Here is a 24,709-nt window from a genome sequence, read left to right on the forward strand (position 1 = left end):
GCAACGCCAATGTTCTCTATATTCCATAGATGGGTTGCAAGAAGCCTACTTGCAGCTTTACTTGCAGGTACATTGTGAAACACGGCATTAAATATTGTATTTATTAAAACCAACCGTTATAATCATATTTTTTTTATCTGATGTTAATTGGTAGCCGCCTATTCTCGGGAACCCCAGAAGAATCACAGGAGCGTTGTCTGCCTTGTAGAAAAATATACGCACTTTTTTTGAAGCTTACATACCCATGTATCGTCCCGGGAACACCACGTAAGAAAGCTCATTCTATAGATGGGTTGTATGTGGAAGTAAGTTTTGTCAAACCGCACTGTAGATTAACGCCATAAATCCAGATGATGGGATGATATCCATTTTTGTGGCGGGTTGGAGGTGGAATACAGCAGCAGGAGTCAGCTCAAACAGCTCATCAGATCACTCCACGTGAAAAATGCGGAAAATGACCCATAATAATCTGACATCTCTACGCAACGCCAAGTTACCTAGCCGTTCACAAAGCACCCCAATTCATCCCCATCAATTCAAGCAGCTCTGCGTTGCACGCGGTTAAGTGCTTTGAGCTGAAAATGGGATGCAGGGATGAGAAGAATACTACGTATGTAGCTTGCCTTGCCTGGACTTGCGCTTTGTAGAGGACAATATGGCTTTGCCTTCGAGATAAACTCGGAATTGGCAATTGTTCAAGATTTCGAGATCCAATACAAGTCGAGGCATTAAGAGCGGTGATACGACAAATGGAGTATCTTAGTGGTTAACGCACAAGCTAGAGTCTTCTGGGGTTAAATTGAAGGTTCATGCCGCAAATTTCTTAGTAGATTGATGCAAATTGGCTTCTACGATCGCATTCAATTCATTTACCGTCTGGTTTTCAATCTCCATCAATCCCTCGGGGTTCAATCGAATTCATAGTCAAAGTTTCCACTACGGAAGCGATTAAACCAAAATTCTCTCTAAACACAACTTTGATTTGCTTATTGCGAGCTGTCTCTGCATCATTAGTTCTACGCCCGAATTAAAAATAATTTTCGTGTTCATCTATACCTTTAGAACCGAATGGTAAAATAAGCCGAATGTTTTAAACGTCATGTAAAAAAGTTTCCGTCTAAAATCTGCCTGAGATTTTATTTTAAGAAGGTTTTTTTAAGTATTTTAAACTAAAACGGAAATTTTATTCTCAAAAGTCCATTATAAACAGCTTGATTCTATGTATAACTTACCAATGAATGGACCCTTACTACAATACAGCAATAATTTTTAAAAAGCAATACATTTTTATATACCCAGTTCGCCAAAATGGCTGTATCAAACTAAAGCCCATAAATAGTAAGGTATATGGTTTGTACTCTTGTTTATATATTTTGTCTGATTAAATGGATAGTAAGATGAGTAGTCTCTGTAGGTTTATGCGAAATCAATTCCAATATCCAAGACTATTACGCTAAGTGCAGGCACTGCTCAAGCCAATTTATTAAAACTTTCAGAATCATGCTTCTAGACAAGTTTATTGGAAGTTTTATTTGCCTGTAGTTAGGGGCAAGTCGGCTGGTAAATGCAAATCTTCATTAATTTTCACAATTTTTATGTTGATGTATGGGAAAGCACTCCATGTGATGCCTGGTCGCCTACAAACACATGGCCGGTAGCACATTTCACACTGTCTGCGCCGGACGCAGTGCAGCGCCGGGTGCTATTCGGGTCCCATGGCTTCCTGATTCGTCTCTTTGGTTGTCTATTCATATTCATTCGTGACTATCATGGGAAAATAGTGCAGTGGATTCTCCTTGCCTTCTGCACCAGTCATTTCAGAAGTTATTTAGTCTTCAGGCCGCTGTAGCCTCTTCCAACCGGTTTCCCAGTCAGGTGTATGGTTATACCGCCATTGACTCGGTCGCCATATCCTCGTCTGTTGTCTAGCAGGGAGCACCACGGAGCGGTAACACGCCATACGGCACGCCACTTTACACAGTAGGTCAAGAGGACGCTGCCCTATGCGCTGGACAGACCAGATCAAAGCCTTAACCAATACTCCCCTCAACACATGTGCCAGAGAAGCAACAGACAGGAATAACTGGCGTAGAATCGTTCGTCGTTCGACGTGACCACGACTGCTCTGTCAAGAGTAATACGACGAAGAAGAATAGGAAAGCACGTAAATCACCAGATAGTAAGTGATTGCTCGCTGCGACACCAGAAAGGAATTCTTACGACACCAGAAATCAAGCATTTATAATGGATGTCTATAATGCAATGACTAAAGTGTAAACTGTTCATCAACAGAATATCTAAGCGATCGGACAGACTGGCACTAGATTACGATTATTTTATGGCAAAAGCAAATGACATAGTATAATATCCTTACTAATATTATAAATTAGAATGTAAGTTTGTTTGTTACGCTTTCACGCGAAAACCACTGAACCGATTATGATGAAATTTATTACAGACATAGACAAGAGCTTGGGAAAGGACAAAGGCTATACCTTTTATCGCGAATAAAAGGCGCAGGTGAAATAGGGAGTGTATTAAATTATTGTATTATTATCAAAGATAGCACCATGAAAATGTGTATTTAGGCACTTGATAAGAAACATTAAGAAGAAGATAAGAAACATTAATATTTGTTCTAGCGTTTTTGAAATTTAGACCTGTATGGGGTGAAAAAGGGGATGATAGTTCTATAGTTGGTAGCTTATAACAATGTATTAACTACATCAGTTTGTTATGAAAACTGAGAATATTAAAAAATAAAAAATGCTGACCAAAGTAACTTGCACGCGCACGAAGTCGCGGGTAAAAGCTAGTTATATATATATATATATTTATATATATATATATATTTATATATATATATATATATATATATTTATATATATATATATATATATATATATATATATATATATATATATTCTTGTGTTATTATATATATATATGTATTTAATAACACAAGAAAAATAATACTGATTGCTGGCCAGCAAGAGTCTTCTGCTCCCACCGCACCGCCTCGTCCCACTGTTTATCGCGACGATGTTCGACTTACTTTTCTTGTAAAAACCGAAAAATTCGCGGCTGAATACAGTAAATAAATTTCAGTTCTCTAGAAGATATGTCAGTTAGCGAGCTAGTTAAATTAAGTAAGGACAAATAAATTTTGTAAACAGAATAGAGTTCTACAAAAAACTATCGCCTGATATGGAAATTGAATAAGTATACAATAATGATTAATATGTAATAACTAGCTGACCCAGCAAACGTTGTATTGCCGATATTAAAATCGCGATACAAAAGTAACTGTTGATCGTAGATGGGTGAAAGTTTAAAGTTGTATGTATTTTATAATGCTGACTCATAATCAACAAATTTAAAAGAAAATGTAAAAAAAAAAATGGCGTGGACCACCCTTAACATTTAGGTGGGTGAAAAATAGATGTTGTTCGCTTCTCAGATCTACCCAATATGCACTCAAAATTTCACGAGAATCGGTCAAGCCGTTTCGAAGAAGTTTAACTACAAACACCGCGACATGAGAATTTTATATATTAGATTTTAACGTCCTAAGCGCGCCTTTTCTACTACTACGCCTACAAGAAATTTATATAGATGTATAACTGAGTGTATGAGGTGTGATATACGTAAAGTATATATCAAGAACGAAGACACTTAAAAGGATTATGGTGAAGCCCCGACCGTGCGTTCGTGACCTGTAGGTACAGTGGACGGCGCATGCTTATGTTTTACGTCGTATAAGTTAACTTCGTTTAATTTAATAAAATACATCAGTGTTCGTAATTTTGTACCAAGGGCAATGGCTCGCAGTATACGGTATCAGTCTTGTAAGACTAGGTTGCTCAATCTGTAACTTAGCCGGAAATATTACGCGATGAGTGATCCCGAAACAGTGGAGTGCAATGGTGTGGATGATGATGATGATGAAGAAGAGGGGTGAGTCTTCTATCACCCAGCGGTAGAAGCTTGATAATTTGAAACTCTAGAATTATGGTTCTGAGAATTATATTATCTATTTGCCCAAAGAACAATGGAACAAAGTTGCTTCTTCTTAAGAAAAGTGCTACTAGACATATTCTAAGATTTTAAGAGTATAAATCTAAATAAAAGTTTTGATTTAATATGAATAACGCTATGCTGGGCTATGTTTTTGTAGTGTTTTACTTGCCTGTGGAAACCCGTCACTTTAAGGGGATTTTTAAATTTTATACTATATTCACATTGTTTTACCGGCAATATAAGGTTGACAAATTTTAGTAAATTAGGTGCATAAGTTGTTGTATACTAAGCTATATAAGAAAATATAGTTTTTTATATTTCCCACGGGAACTCGTTAATTATCCAGGATGAGGTTTCCTAGCTGTGGACCGGCAATATAAGGTGTCAACATACCAAACTTTATAAAATAATAATATGCGGAAGTTGTTGTGAACTACGTTATATAAAGAAGTAGAGGTTTTTACTGTCCCACGGGAAATCTTTAATTTTCCGGGATGAAAATTATTTATGATTTTGACTGGCAATTTAAGGTATCAACATGCATAATTATAAAAATTATGTGCATAGGTTGTTGTGTACTACGCTGTTTAAGTAAGTAGAGGTTTTAACTGTCCCATGGGAACTCTTTAATTTTCAGGGATAAAAAGTATCTAAGATATTAATCAAATCGGTCCAATAGTTTCAGAGATTACCCCGTACAGACAGAGAAACAAAAAAATCGAAAAAAATCGGGACTTGTTCTATTTCTCTTCTTACATCCCGCTGAATCGGTTTTAATCAATTTTTTTTGTACAGAAATTTCATCTCTACTAATTTATTATAAGTATAGATTGTAGTACGATAAATTTAATGTACGGTATATTTGGTAGATCTGAGAATCGGTCGTCATCTATTTATTAAACCCCAAAAATTTTAAATATTGAATTTTTTTATTACTTTATATGGCAATGCAAAGTTTGCTGGGTCAGATAATAAAATACTGTTTTTCATGTTTTTGTCAATAATTTTTCATAACATCAAGAATTATTTCTTAACATATGCTCCTTGTTCTTAATTCAATTAAATTTCTGTGATATGGCGTGTGGCTATGGGAGCGGGTAAACAGGATTGCTTCTAAATTTTGTCGCCCCATTCCGAGACTTTGCAAAGCATAGTCTCGATTTCAGACACAAGTTTGTTCCGGTTCTCGTCGACGCTATCCCGGGACATGTTGGCACGGCCGGCGTAGGAAGCATACCCTGTGCTGTCGTTTGCATAGCAATGAATATTGCTGATTTGTAGCATATCATTGATATGCAGAAGAAACCACGTAGGGGATAGCATGCAGCCTTGCGGGACACCAGCGTTTATGGATTTTAAGTCGGAGTATGCACCGTTGATAACAACCTTGATGCTCCGATCAGCCAAATAGCTAGTGACTCATTTGCACAACTTCTCGGGAAGCCCATAGGCAACTAATCTAATTCTAATAAGGCAACGGCATCCCCTGTAAACACCGAAGACTCAGGAGGACGTTTGAATTGTAAACAGCTGGGGACCCAGCACTCCTTGTTCTTATAATGAAATTGTTTCACAGCAGAAGTGTCAAACCGTGTATCAAAAAATTCCCTTACAGAAAATATGTCCATACAAAACAAATATTGGAAATAAAAAATAATATGGGTCCCAAACCGAATTAAAAATTATCCTATCTCTCAAGTTGGACTAAACTGCACTCCATGAAGTAATCCCAATTTAAATCCGTTCATTAGTTTAGGAGTTCACAAACAAACATCAGGACACTGGATTTATATAAATTAAGATAATTTATAAAATGATAAAGATTTGCACCAACATTGATTATCTTTAATAATGTTTTAATTAGTATATTAATGTAACTGTGTACCCACATTTATTGATTTAAGAAAACAGTTTGGTACAAGTTGTACTACACCCCTTAAATTCCAGTATTTGTACACGAGTAAGAAATATAGGAAAACTTGTATAAGGATACATTTAAATATCATTAGATATAGCCGCTATCGGTAAATGTATCAGCCGTTTGCGGAAACCCATTGTTATATAAATAGGATGTCAGCTGTCACTGCGTAAATAGTTTAACCTCCCTCCCCCCCTTACATAGGAAACATAGATATTATGAACGCTACATTATATATATCAACTTTGGTAGCCAATATTTCTTTTATGTGGTAATCTGATTCTTAAATCGATACTTCATTTTATGATTAGTATTTTGCGGTAACTGAAGTAAAATTGGGGAATAGCAGGAGATCTGGAAAGGTCTTGAAACGTCGTGACACACAATTGGACCGCCATTCTTCTAAGAATAAGAAAACATTTAAAACAGGGTCTTTACTAGAGTAAATTTCTAGTCTGTTTTAAATGTTTTAATTACAGATGTACAGTTTAAGATTTTTCCCTGTACTTATAGTATAAGGCGGTATTACTATGTGAGTGTTGAAATATGTTTTTTGCGGCATAAACGGCCGTATCTTTTTTTTTTTACGTTTAGAAGTTTGATTTTATTCACAGCTTCAAGAGACTGTAGATTTGAGTATATCCCTTAAATTTCATCTCGATCCGCTGAAACGCATTCCCGAGATAAAGTCGATATATAACTATAATTGTTTATAATTACTCAAGAAAGGCTTGAGCGATTTTGAGTATTAGGTATTAATTTCTTTTCTTTTTCTTTCAATTTCTTAACATAACAGTCATAAACATATTTAGTTGTGATTCGTATTATAAATTTTAAATTTTAGCGACAACATGCTTTTCTACCAAAAAAGGCGATATCGCATTTTATAGTAGTAGTATTTTCTGTGCAGCACTTTATGCAACGCCTACAGCATTACTACAATTTCATTCAAATTGGCTTACAAAATTAACTAATTGTTATTATATGTGGGAGTTGGTTTCTAAAATTGGGTTTCAATTGGTATTTTCTATTTTAGATTGGACATAAATCCAAAACTCGGCTGCCGGGTCCGATTTACCAGTGACGTCTTGCGAGGAACGTGAGTTTAATCACCGAAGGCCATACACGTTGCCACGCTCACACAGACTAAGAGTCGAACGATCGCAACCACATTGCCACACATACATTGCTATTCGTCAATGTAAATACTTTTACAAACACACATAACAGACAATCGATGTATGTCGTCGTCGCAATAAGAATTGTATATATACATTGCTACTTGTAACTACAGATGTTCCTACTAACATTCATCACAAACAATCGTTGTATGTCGTCATAATAAAACACTTTTAATTTTCTCACTACGGAAAAGATCGAACTTTAAGCATTGACCTCAATGCGCAGATAGTCGCGTACGTTGATATTGAATGTTGATTCAGTGCTTGATCGCGCTTATTGATAGATAGATATTATAAGGACTTTCAATGCCACCACTGGCGTCACTTACCTGTATAAATACCACTGGACAGGCTGTTCCATATATTTGACAGCATTTTTTTTGTGCCTATTTGAAGCGTCACTCGCGAGCGTCCAGAGAACTAATTTTGACGTAAAATACAAATGGCTGCGAAGGAACGTACAATACTCTGAAGTATTTTTGCATTTTGAATTAATTTCATTCGTTTTCTCTGTTATTAGACTTCAAGAATCAACGTAATAAAGTACACATTTTTTTGTGTAAATAATTTTCCACCATCTATCGATGTTTGCTGAGGTTGTCGTCACTTAATAGTTTTAGTACCACAGACTCTCGCTACATGGCCAACAGCGCCAAAATGGCGAATATCAAACAGACACAAAAGCACTTTGACAGTCGCCAGTCGAGTGGTATATAGTAGAGGTCAGTGACTGGCGTGGACCAACGACTTTGGCGTAGTCTACACAAGAAATGACATGCACGACCAACTCATTTACGGTCTACAGTAATCTTGTTGCGACCAAAATTCTGTGTGACCGTTGTAGCGTGTATGGCTTTTGTAAAATTACTACATAAGATGCTGCGTCGTTACAGAGACGTCGTAAGCACTCACAGCTGATTGGCACTAATAATTCTAACCACTGCCGTAAAACCACCAATTTACTGCCTTCAAATGTCTGTACGACCAATCAGTACGAATATTGCGAAACCACAGACGCGTTCGCATATTGCACGAAACTTAGATTGCTTAGTGTGTTTTGTTAAATATTATTGTATTTTTATTTAGCTATGTTGAGGCCTGAGTTAAGATGCTATCTGCGACATTATTGACCTCGCTAATGGTTTGTTAATATACCAGAAGATTAACAATAGCGTTGCCTCTCGCAAACTTTAGTAAATTCGTACTTTAAGCTGTAATTAATTGTGAGATATTGCATCGACGATGGTATAGTGTTCTGAGACTATCTAGAACATTCCTCTGGATGTATATGGATGGCTTACACGAGAGATTTTAAAGCAATGTTCTACCATTGCACTTCTAGATCTCTCTTCTATCTCTAGATGTAGCTTTCACCCAAAGTGCAAATTTTAAAAAACTTACTCTCGTGTAGAACACAGAAGAATGTAGTTTCTTTTGATGTTTCCATTTTGATTTGACATCTGGATGTATGTGCTTGCATACATCTATATTTATGAAATATGGGACGTGAAGAGCAGGATGTTCAGCTGATGGTAATTGATACGCTCTGCCCATTACTTCTACAGAAACCAGAAAAACTCTGAGCGGCACTACAACTGCGCTCGTCACCTGCAGACAAAATGTCAAGTCCCATTTGCCCAGTAATTTCACTAGCTACGGCGCCCATCAGACCGAAACAGTAATGTGTAAGCATTACTAAATAGGCGCCGTTGTGGTACCCATAATCTAGCCGCCATCCGGTGCAAAAGCCTCCCACTGGTAAATCATTATCTCTACATCTACCGACTCCATCTTAGAGGACATCAGCGCTGCTGTGATTCTTCTGGTGTTACAACTAAGTATAATGGTAATAACTAACCATTAACACAGATACCTATTGCGCTTTTAATATACAAAAAGATGCTTAAATTTCAGTAGCGTTGTCAGAAAAGTATCTCAACACAGGTCATTGGTATGCATGTAAAATACTTCTTATTAGCTCTATGGCTAGAACGGTATTCTTAAGTAAATGCAATGTAAAAAGCTGTAAAAACTTATAATCTGTTATTACCGCAGCTGAAGTTTTAGCTTAGCTTAAGAGCTTGCATTTAGATTGCATAAGTATGTAATATTTATGCAGAATGCTCTGTGTTTAAATTAAAATGCAAATATTTTAAGTATTTGCACAAGATTTGCATTCGTGATTTTTGCACAAGTGTTAGTAAACTCAGTCTTTATGTCTGGACGTTGTGTTTAATGTTATACTTAGAAGATGTATAGCATATGAAAGACATAAAGGTAGATATAAAATACATTTATTTTCTCAAAACAGATTCCTTTAGAATTCTATTTTATGTCATTTCTAATATACTTCCTAAAGCGTAACAAACTCTCCCAGCATTCTTTTTTTTTGCGCTCTTATTTATAAAATATACAATATTGTACTGTCATTGCTATTGCAATAAAATAATCATAATCTAGTCCCAGGCCGACCGATCACTTACATATTCAGCTGTGGAATAGTAGGATTTACGACAGAGCCATTTTTTTTATAAAACATTCAAATTTATACATAGATAATACCTGAACAGTGGCTGGGACTTTATTAAAAAAGTGAATACATTCACTGACTGCTATATAGCGCGAACGATGAGATATAAGAATTCAAAAGGAATATGTTTAAAATATTATTTTTTATAATAATAATATTTACTTTTAAAATAATATTTTTGTAGCAACAATCTGTGCCTTAAAGACAATTGCAGTTCCGAGTAAAATCGGAGTAAAAAGAATAAAAAAAACACTAAATCTAGTTTTATAAACTAAGGAAAAACAGTCGAAAACTTGGAAAAATGCTGCTCATGTTTCCTCTTAAGACTGAGGGCTTTTTGATTATGTTTATGTAATTTTTGTCTTTAAATCTATAAAAAATGTATACTTTTCAAGGCAATTATTCTAAAGCTGTTCAAGCTATTTGGAGTGTTTAACTTTAGTTTGATTTATAAAACAAGTACGTCCCAAATTATCATTGATATAATATTGTCTTGATGTTCTTACTTAAAAGGTTTAAATTTATTTTAGTACTTATTATACATAATTCTAAAATGTTTTTTTTTTGTATAAATATACCTAATTCCTACTGAGACAAGTCCAATTATAAGTAGGTAATTGAAGTTGCTTCACCTTCATTTATGCTTTTAATTTACTTTACTTATTTAGAATCGCTGTCATAGGTCAAGACGGGTTGTCTTTCGAAAATATTAATTACAGGGACATGTCAGCCTAGCGAAACTCTCTAAGAAAAAAGCGATTCACTCGATTGTATGAAACGCACAGTCATTGATGACACCTATAATCTTGTAAAAAACGAAGATAGCCGAAATCTACTACGTTTCAAGCAACTGTTCGCTTTGAAACTTAGCTGGATTATATTACTTCGTCGCCAATCGCGATATTGTAATTACTACTGTATCAAACTTATGTCAAATCACTGCACGTTTCACACTAAACTTCATTTTAATTATTAATTTATTACGTAGTATTGACATCCTCTTTGGGAAATTTAGTGAATTTTTTTCGCTCTGTTTTCGTGATGATTGTATCTGTAAATTTTAATACTTTTTTGTGAATAACAATTCGAAACCGAAGAAGTTCTATCGCTTGCATTCTACATTAGCGACGTCTACATTAAGTACTATAAATTTGTAGTGCATTAATAAATTAAATGTTTGATCTATTTATGTAATATATTTTATTTTTACAGGTAAGTTTGTTAAGTTAAGCAATCGTCTTCAACATGCATGGCTGGACTAATAAAGAACTGAGTCGAAGAAAGATCGTCAACGAATGATATTCAAAGGAGTTCTTTTGTCTATGATTTCTTAAGGTAAGTGTTGTGAGTTGTTATAAACTAAGGCAAGAATTGTATGTCTATTGTCCTTTATGTCTGTCAATTTCAAATTTAACATTTTTTTTTATCAAAAGTACGAAAAAATAAAGCGAGGAATTAAGTATAAGTACTTAGATTAAGTATTGGTCTCCGCTGCGCTCCAACTAGATAGCGCACTACCTAAGAACAATGGCTTTTTATTACGGCATCTATTAGATGCTTGCGTGCGTGGCATCTTGACACTCAATGACATCTTTGAAACTTTGTAACATGCGCTTCGTGTTATTTTACATTGAAATTAATGAAAAAACAAAATATTTACTGATGATATATAATCCCAGTGTCTTTCTCATTTCTTGTAGTATTATTTTTAAAGTTTTAATACGCAACCCGGCATTTTAGTTTCAATTATTAACAAAGTTGTTTGTCAACGTGACACATTGGGCGTAGTATTTGTTGCCGCACTTTGCGACTATCCCTGCGGTATCTAGTTGGAGCGCAGCGGAGACCAATCCTTAATCTAAGTTAATACTTACTAATGTACTTAGTAAGTTTGGGTTTATATTATGGGGTCGGTGTCAAAAGCTATTCAGGTTCAAACATTTCCGGGATCAGGGATGAATAAACTCGTAGGAGACAAGTCGTCACTAGTATTATAATATTGTTGTAATAGTCTTATTTCTTAATTAATCCGTAATGATGGTATCTAATGATGGTCCTTTATTTTTGAACTATATTACATCTCAGTGTGAATAGATTTGGATTACTTTGCGACTGAAAGTGCCAACTAGCAAGGCGGTATTAGATGTAATATATAAACTTGGCGATGCTTGGATATAGAAATATAAAGAAATCGACAAAGGCTGTGAGGTTATTATAATCGAAGTGACTATTTGTATCGACTGGATGAATAAATCTTATATCTTTAAACGAGCAATTCTTGTATAATATATATTCTGAATCTCGGAAACGGCTCCAACGATTTTATACAGGTAGTTTCGGGGGCGAGAAATCGATCTAGCTAGATCTAGATAAAGGTTTTAATTTAAAAAAAATTTAGTGCTATCCGTGTTTTAATGGGGAACAGCTACAATAACATTAGAATACAAAGGCAAATTTCGCCACTATATACAAGACTATAATAGATCAGATGGGACATTGGGTGATCCGGAAAGCAGAAGACCACGGTTCGAATCCAGATGTCCTATTGTTTTATTCTGTTCAAGTTTTGTAGTTTATTAAAAATCCGAGCAAGGCTCGGTCGTCCAGATATTACATGCATTTTTTTTTAATTACGACATAATATGTCGCAGGTATATTGTCAAAGCCATGATATTATAATTTAAATAGTGATATTATAATTAAATGGTAGATTGTCAATCGAATTCATTTCTTACATTTTAACCTGCCTGGTTTTAGTGACATTGTAATGTCACGGGTACACTATAGTGATATTGTAAGACAATGATATTTTGACAATTTTACTGGTCGTTAGTGAGGCCGTCGCTGATTGGTCTGTTTCTTGGTGATTGTATTTATTAATTATTATTATAGTCATTAGTTTTTAATTATGCATTAGTGTAATCAACTAATTGTTATCTAATTTAATCGGTATTTCACTAGATGGTCCCAAAAACAAATTAAAACCGTTAGTAAAAATGCACAAGCTGAGCGTAGCGTGCCGCGGTAGCGGCCGGCTAGTGCCAGAAACTAGGTTCCAAAAACAAACCTTCTGAAGGAAGTGCAAGTGCCCCCGTGCCGCAGAATGCCATAGATCGACGTGAGTATGGCGCGTGCGCAGCAGCCTGTCCAAGCGTATGAGTTTACGTGTATTAATATATTGCTTATAATTATGATGATTTGAGTGAATGTATAAGAAATCCATTGAAAGAAGCTATAAGACCATGCATAATAAACCGTTTTATAAACCAAATGAGTGACAGAACTTAGTCAGGGCGTAGTGTGCCATACGGCACTTCCGATTTGGTGGATCTGAAAAATCTAGTGCATTGCGGCACTTGCCGATATCGGAAGGTATAATTATAAATTGTTCGTACAGTATCCGTATTAATAGACTCAACCTATTATAATTTTCACTACAATATGCAGCAAAACATTATATTTTGACTGATAAATAAACCAGACATTGTATTTCAATTATTGCTCGGAGTGCCGCTAGACTTAAAACCAAGCAAATATCAATATTTTCACTCTGAAAACATAGGGATTACCTATCTTTTCAACCGACTTCAAAAAGAGGTTCTTGTTTCGCCCTTTATTTATTTGTTAACTCGTATCTCATTGATTTGATTTTTTTCGTTTAAAAACATTTAACTGATGATAGATAAATGATGTGTTAATCAGGGAATTATTCATAGTTTAAAGCCATTCTTATAACCTCAAAAGAAATGGTGACAAAATAGTTAAGCGACTATAGCCAACCAAGTCCACAGGGGATGAAAGTAGTACTATCGAAGTAATTTGGTGATGGGCCAATATCCCTCGTTACATAATTTTATGAGGGTAAGTAGTCCTACTAGGTTAATTATTAGGTAATGTTTATGTGTGGACTTCATTTAATTACCATATGAATAATAATAATAAATAAATTATAACAGAAGTCATTACTTTTGTAATAATTATAACATTTCCAAGTCTATCTGTAAAATTCATTCTTAGTCTTAAAATCGCACTATCATTTGGAAGTGCTTAAGATAAGGTATTTTGAGCATTAAGCTGTCAATAAAAAACTTACTATGAATAATCAGTCTGTGATTTCTGAATCAATTCTTTTCCCCATGTCAAATCACCTTTACAAACAGACAGCCTAGCGAAACTTTCTAAGAAAAAAGCGATTCACTCGATTACATGAAACGTGCACGGTGCATTCATCGATAGATTGACAGATGACGGTTATAATCTTGTAAAAACGAAGATAGCCGAAATCCACTACGTTTTAAACAACTGTTCGTTTTCATACTCAGCCGGATTATACTTTGTCGCCAATCGCAATACTGTAATTACTACTATTTCAAACTTATGTCAAACCATTGCACGTTTCATACTAAACTGAATGTTAATTTTTACTTAGGCAGTACCGCCTCTTATTACGTAGTATGTACATCCTCTTTGAAAACAGATGTAGCGTTGCAATATCTTTCGTTATTGTCACTCCCTATGGTTAATAAATATATTTCTATTTCTATATCACCATATGACCCAGTTTATCATTCAAACAATAAATGAAATGTCGACTTATTTCACGATCTATTCATATTTACGTTGCACATAAAATTTCATCTAGCACTTGGATTTTCATGCGCCTGTCGCCAGCAGAAAATCCGAATGAACATGTTGAAATTCGGAATGAGCCAAACCTAGGCATAATGGCTGATTTAGATTATACTTTATATGACAAGTGGTGGCATGACAAAAAATATTCAAATAAAATACTTTTTAAAGGATTAAAACGCGTGCAATTGTAACCGTGTTTTAACATAAGGTTAGACGATTAATTTTATGATTTCATTAATTATTTTCTCTTTATTTTAGTTTTGTTCCATTACTTTTCATAAGTAAATGTATAATTAATATAATGTAAACTACTGAAGCTGTTAATGTTGGTTTAAAATAATGGAAATGTGTTCCATGCCACATCTCATCAAATCTCATGTTTTCGTAGCGCTGATAAATGTAAAAATACGAATTTATCAAATATGAGCCATTTTTTGATTTGAGTGAATATTTTTTTCTTTGTTTAACGCAATTAAGTAAAACACTTTTTAAATGATTAAAACGCGTGTAATTGTAACTGTGTTTCAACATTAGGTTTTGGGTAAAAGTTACATTTTCATTATTACTTTAGCTGGCCCGAGCGACGTTTCGTCACTATTTCAGAGCACGTTTTCAGGGTACCTGTGGTTGTCAAAGTCGAGGTAGTATTTGTCATTTGTTGTTTCGGAGGTGGTATTTGCTGGAGACAGAAAGGGTTTTCGGGCGACGAAACGTCGGGTTAGCTAAAATAATAATAAGATGTAACTTTTACGCAAAAACTAATTTAAAAACTTAGTTACACTACACGCGTTTTAATCATGTGAATAATGTTTTATTTAATTGCGTTAGTCAAAGTGAAAATATTCACTCCAATCAAAAAATGGCTCATATTGAGAAAATACGTATTTTACCATTTATCAGCACTACGAAAAGTTGAGATTTGATGAGATATGGCAAAAAACACATTGCTATTCTTTTAAAACAACGTTTACAGCTTCAGTATTTTATATTATATTTATACAACGTATGAAAAATAATGGAACAAAACTAAAGAAGAAAATAACTGATGAAATCATAAAATAATCCGTAATAAGAGTGTAAACGTAAATGTTAGTTTTAATTTAAAATCTCAATAACGTTAGTTAAGTTAGATATCATTAGATTGATCAAACACAAATTGCAATTAAGGCTCCCGGTCAATCAGATTACAACGTCGGGCAAACTATCGCTTTTACATTTCAAAATGTTTCTTATAAAAGTGGCTGAACGAACAGTTTCCGTCAAATATATATTATGTAAACAATTTGTAATTTTTAAAGTGATAACCCTCCCTTCGGGGATTAATTACACAAATAAAATTTGAAAACAAAATTTTTGAACGACTTTTTGCGGGACTCGAACCCGCTACCGTTTGCGTGACGTATCGTTGATAAATCTATGTCTTGTTCAACTCTCAGGCTGTGGCTCCATCTACAGGTTCATAAATTATGTTTTCAAATTTTATTTGTGTATTTAATCCCAGAGGTGAGGCTTGTTTCTTTAAAATTAATAAATTGTTTAGATTTGAAAGAGCGACATCTCAAGTCAATTTCCTAATATGCAAATATTGGGGTTGGCAAATACAGGCTATCAACTGAAAAGTAGATCCTGTATATCTACAGCATCTACTTTACAGTTGATATCGTGCCACAGCCAAATTTTAGTATTCATCAAGCTCTTACCATATTGATTAGGTACTTTAACCGATTGATTAACTTATAGAACAATTCGACAGTTTTTCTCTTTCTTATATATGGAGTCGTCAGTATTTTCGTGCTCTTTTTTGCAACACTGCAACCTGGAACACCATAATATTAGTGTACGGTAAAAATAGGTGTGTTGGCACTACTGTTTCGATCGTATACTAAATGTACAGTAACTTCTACCTCCTGTACTAATAAAAAACAATCTTCTGAATATCTACGTACCGGAGCCATCAACGCTTTTGTTATTCGGCTACGATGACAATTTGGCATCAGGTAATCCTCGTATGTACTCCTGTACAAACATGAATATTATCCTCAGCGAAAACATCGTTTCAATCCGGAGAATGATTATGATTATTCAAAGATATTTGAAATATATTGGCATTTCGTATAGACAGTTGCCTCTGGAGAACTTAGAACGAGGCTCATATTAGGACTGGGGGGTGCAAGTAGTTTTTAAGGTCGACTTAAGGATTATAGACCAGGGTCGATAATTTTTGCAACCAAACAAAATTACAGTAGGATGAAACCCATGTGTAAAGGACGAGAATATAACAAAAATTCCAACAAAAGGCATTTCATAAAGAATTCACACCTGTTATTAAGTAGCAGCAAAAATATGGATAAGAAAATCAATAAAATAAAAAAAAGGTTAATTAACCCTGAATCATTATCCTTTTAACATTTATTAATAGATTTTATTAATCGTAATCCATATTTTTGCTGCTACGAAACAACAGGTTTACATTCTTTATGAAATGCCTTTTGTTGGACTTACATTTTCCGAACATTTACACACATACATACTTTTTTTTTACACCATCAGAAAGTAGATATTTCAACGAACAAAAAGCCCCCAAACTTTTTGAAAAAAGCTGATATTTTGACGTCAGAATTTTCGATTGAAAATTAGGGTGCTTTTTTGATATTAAGTTAAAATAAGGCGAAAAAATAATTATTTTAAATCAAATAAATTACAGTCTATTTGGGACATAATAAAGTAAGTTTTCACCAAATATCATAGAAAAAAATTTTTTTTTTGAAAAAGATAAATAAAAAACCAAAAACTTGGTTTTTGAATTTTTCACCTAAATTTTGAGGTTATGTGAAAAAAGTGTAATTACAAAAGTTGTAGATCTCTTTATTACCTACAACTTAGCCAATTAACTTTTTGCCATAGGACTTGTAGTTTTGCCGGAAATCGAGATAAACCGTTTTTTACCCTAAAACACCCCCCCTTTTCCACTTCCCGACCTCAGATCGCCCGTAATTTATTTTTCTCTTAATTTTTGTTATATTCTCGTCCTTTTCCAATGGGTTTCATCCTACTATTATTTTGTTTCACTTTTTATCATTTTCAAAGGCTTCGGCACTGGTCTATTAGCGGTAGCAACTAATATACCAAACAAATTATGGCTGGATTTGCTGTCAAACTGTAAGTGCGTATCTGTTTTTTTATTTATATGTTTATAATATAATATAATATAAGAAAGCCTTTATTAATAATTTTCCATTTGATTTTCTACATTTTAGTGTAAGTATGTTAGTACGGTTAGTCGACAAACATGATTATTTTATTATTAACTTTTATGTTAATAATGCATGCACTATGTTAGTTTTCTTCATAATTTTCAAATGCATCCCGGTAGGGTAAAGGCCTCCTCCATTCCTTTCTATTTTTTCAATTTCAATTTATATGTGTGGTATGCCTGCCTTCATTGAATGAATATTAATTACTATTAAGTTAAAACTTAACTTGTATTAAATAACTAGGAAGAAATAACGAGTTTTAAAGCCTTGTGCCATTGTGGCATCTAATATTATCTCGGTGGAAAAACAAAAAATATTTCAACTAAAACTTCTTTCAACGTGCAACTAAACTGTAAAATATTGTTGCACGGTGTTTCCAAGTTGATATGACATGGGTACCATCAAAATGGCGCGTACATCTAACTCTGGCAGCAAAAGAGTGTGGGTACCATCAGCTGACCTGTTTCCTCTACATCAGTTAATAATAAAAAAACGCAGCCCTTAATAAAATCTCAGCCACTGTTTAGGGATTATCTATAAATAAATTTAAGTGTTTTATTTAAAAAATGGCTCTGTCGTCAGTCTTATTACTCCACAGCTGAATATCTAAGTGATCGGATAGCCTGGGACTAGATTATGATTATTTTATAGCAATAACAATGACAATACAATCTTTATATATATATAAGATTTCCTCGTATACAGTCACTCATCACGATATCTCTGGAACCATAAGGCGTAGAGACTTGAAATTTGGTAGGACGACTCCTTACGATAACCCACAAGATTTTTTTTTTTTATTATGAACAGAACAACGTCTGTAGGGTCAGCTAGTATTGTATATTTTATTAAATTGAGCGCAAAAAAGAATGCTGAATGAGAGTTTCTTGCGCGGCTTCTTCTCTCTCGGTGCGGATTTAATAGGGATATCGTGACCGTCATATTATAATATCAAAGTTAGCCTTTGTTTAAATGCAAAGATTCAAAATTGGAAAAAAATAAGCATTTTAATATTTTTCAACACAGTACCTTTCTTTGCTTTTAGGTGTAAATTATATACTATGAATCAGTACAGCCAATTCCGTTACGAAACTCTTGATTTTCAAGCCAAATACGTGAACACTTTTCCAGTTTTCCATTGTCTGAGTCACTCTAATGATGTATGTGCCGTTGAGTGGCGGGTCAAAGAAAAAGTTTTTACTGCAGGGAAGCAAAGGGTGTAAACGTCAAGTTAAGTTAAATCAATCCCTTCCGGGGGCTAGCTACCTGTGTGACAGGTTAGGTTATCTCCTCGTCAACAAAAAGGTAAGTTAAGATTTGATTAAAAAAGGTTTTACTTGACATGACAGGTATTCTATCAATCAGTTAGGGAGTTTGTGGACCCCGAAATATACAATAATTCCTCAGTGATTACCACTTAATTTTTAGGATTCTGCACCTCAAAAATAAAAAACTGAATTTTTATAGGATCACTTTGTTATCCGTGCGTCTGTCTGTCAAGACACTTTATCGAACGCGTTTAGCTACCGAGTTGAAATTTAACCGATACACTCGAGTCACTTGAAGCTGTGAAAAAAGTTAACGCAAAAAATATCAAAGGAATAAAATTATAGGGTATTTTTAGCGACATCAAAAAACGGGGAGGTTCAATTTGGTAGGTTTTTTTTTTATGTTTGTAACCTCAGAACTTTCGATTGGTTGAACCGATTTCGATAATTCTTTTTTAAAGAATTATCATAACCAGTTTTTTGAAAGCTAGTGCTTCCCGTGTGGTCCCATTGCAGTTTGGTCCAGATGTGACAATGGCATCCATGAGAAATCCATAAAAGTCTAAAAAGTAACAAAATAATTGCGTACTTTATACAATCTAATAAACCTAATTCTAGTCACAATTATTGTTATTTTTGGAGTCGGGTGACTGCCAAGGTACGCTTGTAACTATACACATAGTTGTATAGAGATGTGCTTGTGTGGCATGCGCTACGTTGTCACGTAGCGTTCCCTCTCGTCGCGTGACAGCGAGGGTGGGGCCGCGCGGGAGGGGGAGTATTATGAATAAAACCTTGTTTATTATGTTGAGTTAGCACTACTAAAGCTTTAGTTAAAGTCACTATCAAATGGAATTTGCATTGTGCATGAACCTCTAAACTGCATATGAAGTCCTGGTACATGTTGCTAGGATGATGATACATGATTTAAGCCGCTATTAAAGCATTACGCATTACTGTTACCACTACCATATTTATATTCTCCTGATATCTATGTAGTAATACATCTTGCGCTTGTCAGAATATATTACGTATACTCGCGTCATACATAAGACAATCTCTTCTTCAACTATGATCGCCTGGTACCAAAACACGGTGTAATGCTAATAATGCTAATCTCATTATCATATTAAATATTATGAATTTATGTCTCTGTCTCATTCTCTTGCCGGCTGAATCTTATACATTTACCATTTACGTGTCTCTATCGTCTCGCTTTTTCGTTTCATCGAGTTTCAAATCACAGCATTTCTAAAGAAGTTTCACTCCAAAAATATTTAAAGGTAAGCCACGTGGCAGAAATTTATGTAGCTTAGATTCACCTTTGACCCATATGGCACAACCTTTTTGAGTTGCATTTTTTTTATACATACTATTTGCGAAAAAAATTTTCCCGACCTATTATTACAATTTTGTATTGTCTTAGTCAACGTATAAATTATTTTCTTTATGAATAACTAATTGATAAGCTTGCTTAATATTATAAAGAGAATCTCCGAGATTTGAAGAGCAGAGTTCTTATATGTGATGTTAGGTGCCTCTTGAAGTTGACCTGTTTTGTAATTTACTAGGGCAGACGTTGGGTTCGTTAAGTGATATCGTGAAGTGAGGATAAACTTGCAGTATGTGTGCAGTTCTACTCTAGAGAAACGATGGACTAGATTCATTTGGATTTGCTTTAAAACGCGTCGACAATAACTGGTGTAAAAATATCTTTGAGATTTAAATTTGTGGTTATAGTTTGTGTAATTATTTGAACGCGTTCTAAATCTGATTAAGAAAATGAGAAATTTTTAAGTTGTAACTGTATTTGTGGCAAGACTTGTTATATATTACAAAATTCCCTACAGTCTGGATGTGTGGCAGTCTTCCATAGTGTGGTTTCAAGGAGCTTTCTTCCACAAACTACATAGCTGTGGAATGAACTTCATTGTGCGGTGTATTCGGGACGATACGACGTGGGTACCTTCAAAAATAGCGCGTACACCTTCCTTAAAGGTCGGCGACGCCCCGAGATTCCTCTGGTGTTGCAAGAGAATGTGGGCGGCCGGCGGTGATCACTTAACACCAGGTGACCCGTAGGCTCCATAAAAAAATCCATAGTTCAATTGTACCACTAAAAAAAGAAAAAGAATTTTTGATTCTTTACAATCAAAAAATCGAGGTAGGAATTGTGAATTATATGATATTGCTCATGGTAGAGAGGAGAGCATGATATGAGATGCCTGGCTTCAGAGTTGAACAAAGACATATAAAGATTAATGAACCTGACTTCATCCGAACGGTTGGCTCAGTGGAAGAGCGCTTGCTCGGAACACGATAGTTCGAAGGTGAGAGTACCGCATCGACGAGTGGGTGACATTTCGTAACATACATAGATACATACAGACGAAACTTATATAATGTAGATAAATTTCTTAAGATCGTCGTCTCAATCAAAAAAATTGAAAAGCCCAAACGATAACAGTGATTTATAAAGTTCTATTAAATATTAATTCTCTTTTCTTCGGATCTTTTCCTAAAATTTAATTAAGCTTTGCCATCGTTACTTGGGGAGAAGTTCCCTGTTAAATAATTAAGATAATTCAAAAGTCACCTGGATTTCGTTTGAGTTTGAGAGATTATTGAGATCTTGAGATCGACAATAATGATTCTTTGTTTATAACTAGTAACTGTTAATAGATTGAGATGAAATTTAGTTAGTTAAATGATATCCTTAGATTAAGGATTGCTTTTTAGCTGTGCTCCAACTAGATACCGCAGGCGTTTGAAAGTGCGGCAACTCGTCAGTCTCGAAAAATGTGTGACGTTAACGTTCCACATGTTCTGTTAAATGTTGTTATTAATGGAAGCTAAAATGCCGGGTTGCGTAGTAAAACTCTGTAAAAATAATACAAGAAATGAGAAAGACACTAGGATCACATATCATCAGTAAGTATTTTGTATTTTATTAATTTCAATGTAAAATAACACGAAGTGTATATTACAAAATTTGAAAGATACCACGCACCCAAGCATCTAATAGTTGCCGTAATTTAAAAGCTACTGTGCTATTGTTCTTAGGTAGTACGGTATCTAGTTGGAGCGCAGCGGAGACCAATCCTTAATCGTAGACTAAGAAGATGACTGAGGAATAAACTTTATGGAGACGACATCTGGAACTGCAACTTTTCTTTTATTTCTGGTATTGATGCTGTTAATGGCACTGTTTTTATTAAATAAAGATTAATTTACGCATATGCATAAATTTAATCCCTACAACGGTTAGAACATAAAAATATTTAAAAAAATCATCTGTGCAAAGGGCTCGTTTGCACAGATGATTTTCCTTTTCCTTTTTCTTTCTTCTTTTCTGCTTTTCCACTGGAACATGTCAGCCCCATTATAATCTTACTACATTAATACTCAAACAAAAGAAAAACGAAACCCTTAACTTAACTAACTAAAAAACTAACAACAGAAAAGCAAGTTATACAGTTTTCAACAACTAAGAATTATGGCATCCTTACATGCGGGACGGGCAAGTATATTTACAAACATGCCCGTATCAAACTGTTCAAACCCATAAGTCCTACAATTTCGTCTCTACTAAACAGAAATCGGTCACATTCATTTAATAAGTAAGTGTTCAACATCTTTAATTATTCCATATGAATCACATAGAGGTGACTCTGTAATTTTCATCAAAAATTTAAACTTATTCAAAGGCCACTTGCCTTACACCTTAGTTATCTTTGTAAATCGGAGGAAGTTATAGACAGTTAACCAATGAATCTGAAGGGACAGTGGACAGGGCACATAGTTCGACGCACAGATGGCCGGTTGGGCACAAAAGTCCTTGAATGATGACCACGTACCGGAAGACGCAGTGTTGGTAAGCCCCCCACAAAATGGACCAACGATCTGGTCAAGATCGCTGGAATACGTTGGATGAGGGCAGGGCAGGACCGATCGTCATGGAGATTTTTGCGGGAGCCCTTTCTCCAGCAGTGGACGTCTTCCGGTTGATGATGATGATGAACCAAGGAAGTACTAGCCGAAGTGCATTATTTACATCATAATAATAATTAGTATTCCTCTCAAGATTAGTAACACAATTCTATATAATTTGGATTTGGACTGGAGATATTTAAGGCCGAAACGTGTATTTCGTACTTTGCGGAAGTTTGTGAGCAGTTATTCGTTTACAATCGTAATTAAATTTAATATTAGTATTATAGTATAATATATGGAGGAAGCCTTTAGCCAATCCGGGGTTTTTGCCAACTAAATCTACTTAGAATATTTAAAAAACTTTCGAAACGCAAGAAATAAATGGCTTATTTGTTTATTTTTATTATAGTATTAAAGGTAATTTAGTATTGATGCAACTAAAATATCCAACCCGCCCTGGCTATGAAAAATCCCTCAGGAAAAGCAGCTCAATACATCTTTTATTATAAACATTTCACAATATTACGTTTAGATTTGATTATCCGTTATATTCAGAGCGAGGTTCCCAGGGAGATTATAAGTGCACTTTGGTGTATGAAGAATGGTTGCTCTTTTGGGAACTCGATTCTGGATTCACTGTAAATGCAGGAATAAAAATGTACGGAAAGCCTCGCTAAGCTTCAAATGTAATAAATTGTGGTAACAAGCAAAAATGTTTAAGCTTTGCGAATACATTTTTGTATGAAAATGTTTTAATTTTATTCTTATACTAGCAGACCCGGCAAACGTTGTATTGCCAATTAAGGTAGTAAAAAAAAATCAATAATTAAAATTATTGGGGTATAAAAAATAGATGACGACCGATTCTCAGACTTACCAACTATATTGTACATAAAATGTATCGTACTACAATTATCATTATATTCCATTGCCGTATTGCAACTCTATTGCGTGTCTGTGGATGGAATAGAATAATATTAAAATTGCGATACAAAAGTAAGTATTAATCGTAGATGATTGAAAATTTGTGGTTGTATGTATTTTTTAATGCTTATCATAATTAAAGAAATAAAAAAAAATGTCAAAAAAATTAAAAAAAAATGCGGTTGGTCTACCCTTAAAATTTTGGGGGATGAAAAATAGATGTTGTCCGATTATCACACACGCGGTGCGCTCGTACGCTACGGACGTCTCGTTTCGGTTTCTTAACAATTTTTATTCAATATTTTAAAGTGAAGGTCAATTAAATTTCTGCTTTAAGCTGTTACAATAAGTCACAAAATTGTGTAATATAGTTTGCAATTTGAATCTCACGCTCGCCCAGTATCTCTTGGCACTGTGATCACAGAACAACGGAAAATACACAGAATCAACATGTCGACGATGCGATCACCGCCTCATCATTATAACTCAGATTTAGATCTGTCGAAAGTGAAAACTGATGATCCTGTGTGCAGTTTAATGAGAAAGCGAAAACACGGGGATGACTTCACAGTAATTTTCAAGCAGTTCAGTGTGGAATTAATGAATAATTTCAAAGTCTTCAAGCAGGAAATACAAAAAGAAATATCAGAAATTAACAACAATCTTAACTCTGTCATCAAAACTGACTTACAGAATTGAAGCTCTAACATCACAGAAATGAAAAAAGAATGTAAAGGTATGTCAGTGTCAGATATGCACGCTAAGATTCATGAAAATCGGTCGAGCCGTTTCGGAGGAGTTCAATTACGTATACCCTGACACGAGAATTTTATATATTAGATTTAAAACTGGGTTGTTAGTTTATTATGATGATCCGATATCTATTGGGACCTCGAAAAGACTGGGTGGCTTACATCTAATTAATGTCGAAATCTGCAAGTGTGAATACGCATGTGAATAGGCTAAGAAGCATTTTCTGTCCAGACTGTCAAAAATTTAACATCAAAGCCTCCGAGAAAAATCCATAGAGACAAGGAGTGGGCTTTATT

General features: G+C 34.6%; 2 protein-coding genes across 3 annotated transcripts in view; both read left to right on the forward strand.

Annotated features, from left to right (window-relative positions):
- LOC126970624 (dynamin-1-like protein) overlaps positions 1 to 24,709 on the forward strand; it is a 587,387-nt gene that overhangs the window by 448,794 nt on the left and 113,884 nt on the right. The gene's annotated exons all lie outside the window — the stretch shown is intronic.
- Positions 3,881 to 24,709, forward strand: part of LOC126970618 (eye-specific diacylglycerol kinase) — a 315,315-nt gene continuing 294,486 nt past the window's right edge. Inside the window, exon 1 of the mRNA XM_050816663.1 lies at positions 3,881 to 3,957. Within this exon, the coding sequence (XP_050672620.1) occupies positions 3,896 to 3,957 (62 nt within the window). The 5' untranslated portion in view covers positions 3,881 to 3,895. The remainder of the gene's footprint in view (positions 3,958 to 24,709) is intronic.

The sequence above is a fragment of the Leptidea sinapis genome, chromosome 21, assembly GCF_905404315.1.
Source record: "Leptidea sinapis chromosome 21, ilLepSina1.1, whole genome shotgun sequence".
In the NCBI taxonomy this organism is placed as follows: Eukaryota; Metazoa; Arthropoda; class Insecta; order Lepidoptera; family Pieridae; genus Leptidea; species Leptidea sinapis.